The sequence below is a fragment of the Enhydra lutris genome, unplaced genomic scaffold (assembly GCF_002288905.1).
Source record: "Enhydra lutris kenyoni isolate GAN:26980312 unplaced genomic scaffold, ASM228890v2 scaffoldscaffold11, whole genome shotgun sequence".
Lineage (NCBI taxonomy): Eukaryota > Metazoa > Chordata > Mammalia > Carnivora > Mustelidae > Enhydra > Enhydra lutris.
This window is the reverse complement of record NW_019154095.1, coordinates 20,555,451-20,569,604: the sequence shown is the minus strand read 5'-3', so window position 1 is coordinate 20,569,604 and position 14,154 is coordinate 20,555,451. Positions and strand designations below refer to the sequence as shown.

Sequence of the window (14,154 nt, the reverse complement as noted above, 5' to 3'; positions counted from 1 at the left end):
ACTATGGTTTAGCTTATGTCTCTGATAAAGCCTTTGGTCTTCTCTTAATTACTTACGCCACAGCCGCATTGTTTTTGAGTGCATCCTTAGGTTTGAACTTTCTCCAACTGTTATGCAAATAAAATCTTCCATGGGAAGAGCTTCAGTTCTCTGTTCTATAGCCCATTTCTCTTCTTGGGCAAAATCTCTGAACTACAACTGGAAGAGGGGACAATGGTAAGTTTCTTTCTGAGCGGCGCTCCTGCTTAGTAGCCAGGCATTTGGCAAAGCTGGGGATTGGATGTTGCCAGTTTCGTATTTAGAGATGAACATCAGATTAAATATTATAAATTCCTACTTATTTGGGAACAGACTTGGTGAAATCACCTTCCTTGGCCAATAAAATAAAATGATATAAAATACTTCTAAGTGAAAGTTAAATGATAGTTCTACGTTTGCCAGATCCTTTTCTTTTGTTGCCACAGCTTTGAAGGCAAGTGTTGAGATGGAGCTTTTGTCATTTGGTCCCTGAGTGACTACTGTGATTCCAGCATCCTGCTGAATCTTGCTGGAAACGAGCATGAACAAGAAACAGGCATTTGCTGGGCTAAGGCACTCTAATTTGAGGAATTGTTTTATGGGATTATAGACCAGATTTTTCTTTCTGATAGAAGACCTTTAACACAAGTACCGCATTTGGTCATATTTTCAGAAACCCAAGTCTGATGCTTATTTGGGAATCAGAAATAATGCTTTTCAATGCAAGCAATTCTAAGAATTCCATGTAATCATAAAAATATGCGTTAGCTATAACAAATCAACAATAATACACAGTTGCCTAACAATATTTAAAATGGTCAGATTATAATAAAAACTATTTTATACTAGGATTTTTTAAATTGTTTATCTTGAAGTTTATTCTTGTGTGGTGCTCAGGTAATTGATTTATAACACTAAAAACAAGTTCCCACTAAAGGAAATGCAGGGTCAATTTACCTAATATTAAGAGGAATATGAAACAATTTTTATGTAAAAAACTAAGTAGCAATAAGCAGACATCAAATATTCTTACTAAAACGTGTTAGCAGGTAAGGATATCTGGGTGGCTCGTTGGTTAAGTGTCTGATTTTGGTTCAGGTCATGATCTCAGGGTCCTGGGATCTAGTTCTACATTAGACTTCCTGCTCAGTGAGGAGTCTGCTTCTCTCTCTGGCTCTGCTCCTTCTCTCCACTCATGTTCTCTTTTTCTCTCTCTCTCTCATAAATGAATAAATAAAATATTTTTTAAAGTATTAGCAGGTAGTATAAATAAATATGCTAATGCTACTCTGTAGAGAAGGTGGTTACCTTTTCATGACATTTTCAAGAATACAGTTCTCTGTCTGTAATGGTTTCTGGGTACATTCTCTTACATTAGAAAAGCAAATACGTATACCATTACGGTGACTTTCACTATGATATTTAGGTGATAAATTAATTGTTAAAGTTGGATGTTCTTCAAAACACAGAAAAAATAATATCAAAATTTGGCAAGAAATTTATACATAATTGGTACCATGAGATTACATTATTAGCTGAATACATCTGCAGAATTATACTGCCACAACTAAACAAGTTATATTACATATAATTTAGGGAGAATTTGCATAAAAATATATTAGAAAACTGTTTGCACCAACTCATTTTTTTATGCTTGTAGTGATGTGTAACATGGATACACATGTTAATTGTTATTTGAAAGAGAATGCATTTTGAAAAAGGAAAAAAATTAAAAGGATTAAGAAGTTCCATGAAATTATACTGATAGATGTGTCAAAATGTAGCAGAAGTCCAGGACAAGCTGACAAGAAAGAGGGAAAAATCCTGAGAAGTTAGTTGTTGTTATTATGAAACTTAAGTTAAAAAGTAATAGGCTTCAATGGGAAAAATTTTAGTTCGATATTATTAACAAATGGCTTTTCAACTCTCATGTTCTTCCATAAATTATGTTGCATCATTTTGGACATGACTAATGTCTGCTGAAAAATTAAGCAATGAGAGATTAACAGAGAACATCAAGAATTTGTTTTCTTCTCTCCCTCATAAAAGCAACTTACCACAAATGTAGTTGTAAGCAGTCTCTTCTCATTACTTAAGTATTCACTGATGCTACTCATAAGTAATTCTATCAGATAGTGTTTTTTTCACTGCATGCAACATGCGTTTTTTGTTTCTATTTTTTCCTTTATAAATTAAAAGAACATGAATGATTGTGATACATAAAAAATTTTAGAGAATAATATTTCACTCACTAACTTTGTGCCATCCAGAGTTTTGAAATGCCATAATTTTGTGTTTGCATAGTATACAAAAAACAGAATATTTTATGCATATGCTCTTCAACTGGTCCCCTTAAACAAAATAACAAGTCAAAGATGTATGCTTTCGCTCCTCTTAGACAACATTGCCAACAAAAGTGGAATAAAGACATATTTTACTTCATCCTGTCAAAATTCATAGAGGCCAGGACCAGGAGAAAATACCATAATAATTTGTGAAATGGCTGGCAAGGGAGTCATACCAGGTAATGATAATGATTAATTAATTAATAACATTATTATTATATGATTATGAATCACCAAAAAAGACAAGTATAAAAGATAACACATACCATTAAGGCTAGTTTTGAAATTGTCTAAGTAGAAATTTAGTTTGCTCAATGCAAAGGCTGTAAGAGAATTTGCCTCAGGATATTATGATATCCCTCCCCAAAAAGTCCTAGAGCATATTTTTTTTTTTACCTTTTAATTATACTCTAATTATATGTGTGTGTGTGGTGGTGGTGCAGTGTTTGTGGAAGATTTTCTAACTTCTGTTTAATAAAGATAAGCATGATAGAGAGGGAGAGAGAGAAGGATACATGGAAACAAAGAAGAAAATACAGAAAAAGTGAAAACAATGCAAAAAGAAACTAAATTCAGAATTATGTTCTCCTCACTGTCAGTGGGGTGGATGAGTAATTTATTGATATAATATATAATATAATATAATATATATATATATATATATATATATATATATATATATATATATATTAGGCAAGGCCAGGGCTATAGGACTTTGTCTCTGACTGGATTGAACCTTTTTTTTTTTTAAATTTCCAGAATCATTTTTTTTAATTAACATATAATGTATTATTAGCCCCAGGGGTACAGGTCTGTGAATTGCCAAGTTTACACACTTCACAGCACTTACCATAGCACATACCCTCCCCAATGTCCATAATACAACCACCCTCTCCTTATCCTCCACCCCCTGGCAAGCCTCAGTTTGTTTTGTAAGATTAAGAGTTTGTTATGGTTTGTCTCCCTCCCAATCCCATCTTGTTTCATTTTTTCCTTCCCTATCCTCCAAACCCCCCACTTTGCCTCCCAACTTCCTCATATTAGGGAGATCATATGATAATTATCTTTCTCTTACTGATTTATTTTGCTCAGCATAATACCCTCTAGTTCCATCCATGTTTTCGCAAATGGCAAGATTTAATTTCTTTTGATGGCTACATAGTATTCCATTGTATATATATACCACATCTTCTTTATCCATTCATCTGTTGATGGACATCTACGTTCTTTCCATAGTTTGGCTATTGTGGACATTGCTACTATAAACATTCGGGTGCACGTGCCCCTTCAGATCACTACATTTGTATCTTTAGGGTGAATACCCAGTAGTGCGATTGCTGGGTCGTAGGGATGGACTGAGCCATTTAAACAATAGTTTCAGGTTTGGCTCTATGTTCTTCTCATTTTCCTATTTTTCTCCCCCCTTTTCACTGATGGGCTGATAGCTAGCCTTAAAAGTTTTAATTTTTATCATACTGAGCATCTGTGATCTGAAAAGAAAAACGTGCCTCTTTTTCAAAACATAGAACAAAAATCAGGAGAGTGAGTCACACATTTGTGTCTGAATTAATTGCTTTGTTTGGAGAGAATAATATCCCTATGAGAACTGCACCATTTCTAGACAGAGAGTCAGCCCACATGCCCCCATGTTCTGACTATGGGGAATATACTGTCAGTAAAGAAGACTGAGGAGCAGTGGCATAAAAAAGATATTTACTCCAATAGTAGTCAAGGAATTCTAAATTGAAACCACTGTGGCATACCTTCTAGGAACCAGATTGGCAAAAATTATAAAGTCTGATAACAATGAGTGTTGACAATGATGTAGAACTACAAAACTCTCATACTCTATTGGCAGGATACAGCCAGTTTGGAAAGCAGCTTTTTATTATCTAGTAAATTTGAAGTATATTCTCTATGATCCAGCCATTTCATACCCAAGCATCAGCTCTAGAATTGCTTGAGTGTAGAAGGAGACTTGTGGGAAAAACTTTCATAGCATCATTGTTACTGACTCTGACAGTCTAGAAACCTATAAGGTTACCAGTAGAAAATGGATCACTAACTGGTATATTCATGTAATAGACAATAGTGATGAAGGTGAATAAATGAAAGCTGATGTATCAAAATAGATAAATCTCACAAACCTAATGCTGTGTGAAAAAACCTAGTCACTGAAAAATACAAGTACTGTAAAGTTATGTGTTTGTGTATGTATGTGTGTATGTGTATATACGTAAATAATAAAGTTACAAGATGGAAGTGACAAAAACTCATTTCAGGATAAGGCTGACATCTAGAACTCCCCAAGGATGAGGGGCATGTGATTATGCTGAAGAACAGATTATGCTGAAGACTTGTGTTGGTAATAACTATTTCTTCAGCCAGGTGGTGGGTAACAACATATATACAATTGTTATGTGTATAAGATTTTCATATCTTTTTTAGAAAGAAGATGGAAAGCAGTAGTATGTGATCATAGCTATGGTATAGATGGGCGAGGGAGTGATAAAGAAGGCATAAAAGTACAAATGGTGGAAATTCCAGGTAGTTAACATTCAGTGTAATAGTAGTTTCGGGTGTACAATATACTGATTCAACACTTCACACAACACCTGGTGCTCATCACAAGTGCCCTCCTTCATCCCCGTCACTTGTTTCACCCATCCGCCATCCCCTCTGGAAACCATCAGTTTGTTCTCTGGAGTTAAAAGTCTGTTTCTTGGTTTGCCTCCCTCCCTCTTTTTTTTTTTTTTTCCTCCCCTTTACTCATTTGTTTTGTAAAAATGAACTTTTATTGAGGAATTACTGTGTACAAGGCAGTGGTCTAGACACAGGATGGTAGGAAGGCCCAGGTAGGGAATGTAACCTCAGGGTTCCTAGAGCTACCTTATTTGCTGGAGAAAAAATGGCTACTCCTCCACTTCCAAAACACAAATCAGTTCCTGTGGTTGGAGGGGTAAGTTGTGGGGACAGGGTGTGCTGCTAATCTCTGACCAGATCCAGTGTAGATTGCAATTGCCAAAGGCTCAGGAGCTCTTGTTCCAAGATAAGCCCCCCCAGCCTGGCCCCTGTAACCTTTCCCTCATTCTGCTCCTTCTTCTCTCCCTAAATACACTCAGGGAAAACATTCAACATGAGAGTTTTTAATGACATGCGTAGTGTAAAATAAAGTACAATGCTTATTTATATTTATATTTTATGTAAGTAGCTTCTTTTACTTTGTTTCAGCTTCTTTGTTTTTGTTTGTTGGGGGCCCATGATAATTCTAAAACAGGAATTTCAGAACTCTGTATTTAGTTGACTCTATTGACTCTTGTTTTTGGTTTTCTTGTGGGAATTTCAAATCTTTTAATAATACTCTTTTTCAAGACCTTGAAAATATTGACAACATGTAAAATCAGAGTTATATAGGAAGAAAGATCCATCATGATATGCTTGAGGAAAACACACCAGAGATAATTAGACATAGCCATTTTGATCTTTGCCTTGTTTTCTTTAAATTAGGACTAAATAGTACCAAGAGCCCCCATGGAAATATATTGTTTGAGCCCCTGTAGAGATTTTTATTGGAGAAAATTTTCCAATTCATGTGTTTGACTGATTTAATGTAGAAAATGCAAAGACAGATAAATTACTGGAGCCTCTCTGTTTGTCAGCAGATACGCCATTGGCTACTGAATATGACTGTAAGAAATGTGCATGTTCCAAAAAGGAAATGGAGCCATCTCGGAGGAGAAAAGAAATTAGCTTTGTTGTTGCTTTTTTGTTTGCTTTTAAGAAATATATACAGAACATTAAGCAAACTAGAGAAAATATTTGGATATATATTGAATACTTCAACCCTTTTGTGGAAACTGTGTTTTGGCTTACGTTTTCTCTCTTTTTCCTGCCAATTCTCTTTACTTATTTTATCCCTGACTGCTCTTTGTTTGATTTTGAAGTTGTTAACATAAACTTCCTCAGATGATCTTAAGGAAGCATTTAGTCTTGAGATTTTAGCAAGTTAGTGTTTAAGATGACTTGTGAAGGGGTGCCTGGATGGCTCAGTCGGTTAAGCATCTGCCTTTGGCTCAGGTCATGATCTCAGGGTCCTGTGATGGAGCCCTGTGTCTTCAGGGTCCCTGGTCAATGGGGAGCCTATTTCTCCCTCTCCTTCTACCCCTCCCTCTGCTTGTGCTCTCTTTCTCTCTCTCTCTCTCTCAAATAAATAAATAAAATCTTTTTAAAAAATCTTAAAAATATAAGATGACTAGTAAAATACAGAACAGTCCAGACAGCCCTATCTCCCACGATCTATTTACAAAGGAATCAGAACTCCTTACGCAGAGTCATCAGGCATATTGCTTTCCTGCAACTCTGGAAGCATTGCTGGTTGAGAAAAAATGGAACTGAGCGTTACTGCCCCTCTGATCAACTGAATCCTGAGTTGACCTCATCTAGCAAATATGTGAAGCTAGGAACATGAAAAATAGAATAAGACAACATGAAATATGTTATGACATAATAAATTCAATTTCATGTAGCCTAATGAAATAACTTCAAACATAAATATTCACAACAATGCAATATGTGTCTAATTATGTGCATTTACTGCTTGCTATTTGCAGAAAAGCAATGTACAGAAGTACAACATACTTAAAATTATTTTCTGATTTAAAATATTTACAGCCAACATATTGTTAATTCCTTATAGTTTTGCCTTCTGAAAATTTACTAATACATTGAATAAAGTGTAGTCTACAGTATTAATTTATATATCTATTTTTAATTGAATGTTTCTGCATGCATTTATTTATGGCCTAGACGCATTTTTTCTATTCCAGGTGTGCATATATTTTACTTGTTTATTAGCTTTTGTTTATTTAAATTTAATGAATTAAGATTTCAACTGACTTTGCCATATCCAGGTACTCTGCTTATATTTCTACTTGTTTATGTGACACACAGTATAGCATGTTTATGTTAATAAAGTATCTTTGATATAATGAGATTAAATGTTATGCCAAGAAGTCTTATAAATTTGTGACCATACATAGCATGTGTGTATATATTATAAATATTATATACATATAGTGATCTAATGCACTTGAGTGTCATTAAAGTCACTGATATATTTTGTGGATCAATTTACCCAATAAGTAAGTATATTTGAAGATGGCCACATGCTGTACAAGTTAAGGTTTTATATGAATAATATCTAGAATATCTTTTAGGGAGTTCAGATTTAGTGTATGTCTGAGTGCCTTGAAGATTGAGACGTAGAAGCCTCCAAACTTAGAAGCCACATTTATCAACACACCGGCCCCAAGCACAGTTTTTTGAACACCACCCAGTTGGGTTAGTCTGGTTTAAAGGTTAAAAGCACAATACAGGAAGGTAAGGTCATGATTAGCAGATGACACACTCAAGTGAATACAGTCTGCTGAAATCATGTTTGCCAGATCAAAGGCAATAACTGTGACCAAGAACAGTAGGTCTTCCATGGTTTCTCCAATATTGTCATTAGATTTCATAAGAAAAGTGCTTTGCTTAAAAAAATATAACAGACGAGAAGAGCGGGGAGACTTGGTTGTCGCGGACCGGGAGCGAGGAGGGGGCGGGAGGAGGGGGACGGAAATGGGGGCGGGGGGGAAAAAAAAAAAAGAAAAAAAAATATATAACAGACGTTAAAGTATAATTCATACTATTTTGATCTTGACAGCCTGCAAGGTTAACATCAGTTTTATCTGACTTAACATTGTCGTAATTTTAAAATTTTCTATGTGAACCTGAAAACATGTAGTTTCTTGTAAGAAAAATATACATCTTGTTTTCAGAGAAATTATCCCACATATTATCAGAGTTTGGAATTAATACTTTCCTCTTGTTAAGTGCCCTGCAGAAGCTATGATGGTGTGGGGGTGTAAGATACATAAGCCCATAGGCTAGAACTGGGAGCAGGGCTGAGGTGGGGTTGAGAGCCATGGAAAGGGACAGGAAGCTTACGTCCGGTATTCCTTCACCTATCTAACTTCTTACCCTAAATACCCCTAGAAATCAGACTCAATTTTAAATTTGGAGGAAATTTTGGGGTACAAGGATGGTCTTATGTTTTGAATTCCTAGGGGTCATATATTTAAAAAATAATGATGGTACATTGTCTCAGTGTGTTTGGGCTGCTATAACAAAATGCCATAGACTGGGGGGTGAGGGGAGTGGGGTTAAACAACAGAAATTGATTTCTCACAGCTTTATATACTGGAAATTCCAACAGCAAGGCACTAACATACCCAGCGTCTGGCGAGAGGCTGCTTCCCCGCCTGTACGTACCTGGCTTCTCACTGGGTCCTGACTTGGCAGATTACAGAGGGAGAAAAGACAGACTTACAAGGTCACTAATTCCATTCATGAGGCTCCACCCTCAGGACCTAATCACCTCCCAAAGACCAGCTTTCCTAATACCATCCCACGTGGACTTGGATTTCAATATAGGAGTTTTTGGCAGACACAAACATTCAGCTCATAGTTTATGTAAAGTAAATGAAAAGAGGTATGCACAAGTGGGATGTGTCTAGGTCCCTGACTGGGCTGGACTGTATCTAATAAGAGTTTTTGATGTAGATAGCAGAGGAGACATTCTCCAGATCTCAGTAGGAGGAGAAGACGTAGCATATGCCAAATGTGTTATGCCAAATGAAATAAATTGCTATTATGGAAATAGCAATTCCTCACCCTCTGACCAGTTTGATCTTCTTGTCAAAGCCCTTCAAACTCACAAATTAATCATGTTTTCCAAATATGGAACTGCCTTTGTGATTTATAGATGGATTAATATGCAAAATTGTCCAATAAAATCAGAAACAGATATCCAATTACATGGTATGACTATATTTATTTAATACTGTATTTTAATGAATCAAGAAAATTATTGATGAGGAGATACATTGGAGAGGCCTAAAAACAATTTTTTTTTGCAAGATCGACTGTCAAATGCATTCGCATTCAGTGATAATCAGGGGTGAACAAATTATAGTGTTAGCATATATGAAATGTAGAGTAGCTGAAGGTTCACAGCTGAGTAATGCTTCACAAGTACTTTGTGATGTAGCAAGCATGGGGACTATTGTCTGCTTACAGAAAGAACATGGGAGTCATTCTGTCTACAAGTATTTATTGAGCATTTAGCACGTACTAGGTATAAAGCCAAGTTTTCAGGCAATAACCAAGAACAAAGCAGACATCATTTCTCCTTGTGTATATGCAAAAGCTTTTTTTTTTTTTTAATTAGCTAAACATAAAAACCTTGTTAGGACAACGTCAAGCATTTAGAGGTCAGATGTATGCCCAACTGTCCTAGCCCAGCAAACTGTACCAACTTAGCCTACTGGAAAGGATAACAATTTAAAAATATTAACTCGGGTGTAAAACATACTGCAGAGATAAAATAACTAAATAATACCTGTGTTCCTCCCTTTTTCTAAAAAAAAAAATATATATATATATATATTTTTTTTTTAGAAAAAAAAATATGTTGATGGTTTCCTGCTTACCAGTTTCATTTTTAAACCTTTCCTCTGACCATAGGAGCTGATGCTGTGGAAGCTCAGTGTAAAAGATTTGAAGTGAGAGCGAGTGAAGATGGCAGGGTGCTGTTTTCTGCAGATGAAGATGAGATTACCATTGGGGCTGAAAAGCTGAAAGTCACAGGTACTGTAGTTTGAGGTTTTGGAGCATTGTTTACTTCTTGAAAGAATATGGAACTGAACAAGAACTATGTTATAAGATGTATGATCCCCGTGCAGAAAGTTGAGTTCACGTAATAACATGATCTCACACCATTGGATTTCCCAGGAGTCTTCAAATAGAAGACAACTGGTTGTGGTGGCAGAAGACAATGTAAACACTGTGAAACAATATAATCACTGCTTTCGTGATATAAAAGTAAAGCTGTATGTCCTAGGCAGGGGGAAGGATAGGTGGAGGAAAGTGGGTCTGCAGAACGGAAGAAAAAGTGGGATGCAGACCGTAAGAAGTGCTAACTCAAGGTGATAGACAATTACAATTCAGAGGTATCATTTAAAAGTAGAATATATGCAATATATGCAAAAGAAGAACTAAAATGTAAGTATCAACTAGAGAATGAAGTAGGGGGAAAGTTACAAGTAAATAAAATTACCTTCTTTGGCTTATAATTATTCTCAAAACTGTATATATCAAGATATAGTGCTATCCTGGGGCGCCAGGGTGGCTCAGTCGGTTAAGCATCTGCCTTTGGCTCAGGTATGATCCCTGGGGGTCCTGGAAGTGATCCCCACATCGGGCTCCCTGCTCAGTAGGGAGTCTGCTTCTCCCTCTCCCTCTGCTCCTCCCCCATGCTAGTGCTCACGCTCTCTTTCTTTCTCTCTCTCTCAAATAAATAAATAAAATCTTTAAAAAAATAAAAATATAAATAAATTTAAAAAGGAATGGTGCCATCCACATATTATTTAGAAGTTGTTAAAGTCATGATTCTAATATTAGAGCTATTAAAAAGTCAATCACCAACTGAAATTAAGAAGCAAAAACAAAAGCAGAAATCAAAGATAAAAGCAAGCCTGAGAGCAGGGAAAGATTTTATGAAGACTATTTTAAGCAAAATCTCTTTGAATTACTTGATTTGCAATCATAATACATGTAATTTCAATAACATTTTAAAAATACCCAAAGAGGCCTACATTAAAAAAAAAAAAAAAGTGAAATAAGCTTGACCTAGTGTTTCCCAAATGTGAGTTTAGGAACGGCTCATGGGATATCTATCCTATCTATTTAAGTCCTACTGAACCCCGTGGGCCATGTGAGAACAGGTTATGTAGAAATTGGCCTCTAGTCTCAGGCTGTTGGGGTTGAATCCTGCCTCTACCATTCAATATTTAAATAAACCCATTGCCTCCAATTTTCCTTCATCTAAATGATTGAGATGGTGATGATAACTTTAGTATTCAAATTATACCAGTGTATGTGTGCACACCTATGTGTACATGTGTGTTTTAGAATATTTTCAGCACATAATGAAGACATTGTCGTAGTCAGCTCTTTGTATTTATTAATAAAGATAATATTAATATTGTTAATGTTCCAGACTTGAGGACTTATGTGTATTTCAAGAAAGTTGTACTGCCAAATGATACTGAAATTCAACAAAGTTTTGTTTTTTTTGTTTTTTTCAGAGAGAGAGAGAGAGAAGGTGGGAGGCATGGAGGACAGGGGCAGAGAGAGCATCTTATCAAGCTTCACACCCAGTACAGAGCCCAACACAGGACTTGATCTCACAACCCTGAGATCATGACCTGAGTGGAAATCAAGAGACAGATGCCCCTCGACAAAGATAGTTCAATGGGGATCCTCACTGGGCCTCTTTGGCCCAGGTAACAACCCACTAGCACAGTCCCTACTGACTCCCACAGCTTCCTTTCTCTTATGGGATATTCTGTGGAGTAGCTGGAGCCTGCACTGTTGGGTTGGTGTTTGGAGTGTCCCCCATGACTGCCCAACTGCCTCATCTCCTTTTGTTTCCTCAGTTTCCTTGGAAAGGTCAGGAAAGGAAGCCCCACAGGGGGGCAAAAATTGACCTTTCTAAGCCCTGAGTCTGGGGGGCAGGGACAAAACAAAACACATGAGGGCTTTGGTTGGCATGAAGCACAGACAAATAGAAATGGACATTGACTTTAGGGCCCTTGGTGCTAACATTTGATTTGCTGGTTGGTGGGAAAGCAGGGAACCCAGGTAGAAATACACTCAGGGTGATTAAGCAGACGTGATTTCAATATTTAACAATCTTTTATGTTGGTAGTGTCTACTCATTACCAGCTTTAATCCTAAGATAGCTTTTAAGATATCTAAAAATTATTTCATCCATATTTGGATATTCCCATTGAGTACTTTGCTTTCATAAATGACAGGAAGTTATAGAGCTCTTGACAGTTTTTATGAACTCATGGAATTTTAACTTCCTCTGATCTAATGTTGACTTGTCTCATAACAGTTGCAGTAAAACATTAGATTCAGTTACTAGTTTTTAAATTTTTCTTTGAGGTACATGGATACTCATCTTTATTTTCCTCTTTTTTCTTGGTAACCTGGCTGCCATCCTTAGTTTGTTAATGGGAATTATTAAAGTGTTCCCTGAAAAATCTGAGTTCTTCTTTTCAGTTAACTGCCTTCAGGCAGTCATCTCTGCTAACTTATTCTCTCCCCCACCCCCGGTGTACATGTGAATGTGTGCGTGGGACATATGCATGGTGTATGTATATGCATGTATGTATATCTTGATATGCAGGTGGACAGGTACATATGTTTCATTCTGGTTCTCTTTTTCCATTTCTTTCTGTCTCAAACATATACACATAGCTTTGAATTTATTCTTCATACTACTTTTGATCTTTGTCCTTTATCTCAGAAAATCAATCAGTTTTAGAGTAGGAGTCAGTACCATATGCTTCCAGAAGACCCAAAATAATAATATAATTTTGATTATATTACAATCAAATAATTATAAATTATAATATAATATAAAGATCCTAAATAATAATATAGTATAATTTTAATATTGACGGCAGAATCCAGCCAAAAATTTTTGTGAGGGTTTGAAGTTTAACACTTGAGATGAGGGAATCAGAATATCTGTAACAAGCAACCCCTGTTTCTAACCTGATGTGTATGGACAAGAGGCTCCAGGTTATTAACAAAGAAATGCTAAGTTGGCAGTATTTTAATTGGATTAAAACTCCCCCAGGATCCAGCGTATTTTGTTTCTCACAGAAGAGCCCATTTACCCACAGACACGCATAGACACAAGCATACACACACCCTCTCAAATTCCTGCTAGGTCCTTTCTCTCTTAGCAGGATATCGAATATTTACTGTGCAGGAGCTTTTTACCTTCCTGTAATACTTTTAAAATAAAGAAAAAAAAAAACAGCAAGGGCAAATATAATTTAGAATTTCACATACTTAGAGGAAAAAATTGTGCGTCGCATTGCATACCATTTAAAGGCCCAGGGATTGATTAGAAACTCACATCCACTTTGAAGCAGTGCTTGAATCATTTGACAAGTAACACTACAAAGAGACACGGACTCCAGGGTGCTTCATATAAATTAGGTAGCTGTGCTGACAAGACTTCAAAGTTACATGTGACAAAAGATCTGTGTGGGGTTGATTCTAGAATTTTAAATTTGTGGCACAAATTTTCTATTTAAACAATAGCCATTGGAATTAACAATTGATTTCTTTCTGGCTTTTTATAATTTACAAGCAGTGGCATTTTGTATATGGACTTCTCTTCCAAGGTGACAGAAATGGATGAATTTATTTAGACAATGTGTCTATACACCTGAGGCAAAATCACTTATGACTAAAATTATTCATAGATATAGCATGGCTCAGGATATTTACATTTACTCTACTTAAAAAGTAGCAGGGATTTACCCAATACGTTCACATACTCCTAAGGTGCAGGAGGATAGATGGAAAATCACAAATGGTTACCTGAACACCCACAACACGCCTCATTACCCCATCACCATGGTAAGCAATCGCATGCCAAAAATTTCTCATTTTTTACTCTTGTTATTACTTGAGTTGCTCAGTAATTGTTTGCTTAAATCTTATTTTGATAAATCTTTGACCTTATTTTGATAAATCTTTGACCTTAACCTACCATCTCTACATGGCTAAATGTATTAGAGTGTTACACATTAGCTCACATATGCATACTTGAGAACTTTCTTTTCATTAAAATTCGTCAAAGATACTCCTTACTGCCGTTATC

General features: G+C 36.1%; 1 protein-coding gene across 1 annotated transcript in view; it reads left to right on the top strand.

Moving 5' to 3' along the window:
- Positions 1-14,154, top strand: part of LOC111144542 (sarcoglycan zeta) — a 471,067-nt gene that overhangs the window by 404,646 nt on the left and 52,267 nt on the right. Inside the window, exon 4 of the mRNA XM_022498868.1 lies at positions 9,930-10,052. Within this exon, the coding sequence (XP_022354576.1) occupies positions 9,930-10,052 (123 nt within the window). The remainder of the gene's footprint in view (positions 1-9,929; positions 10,053-14,154) is intronic.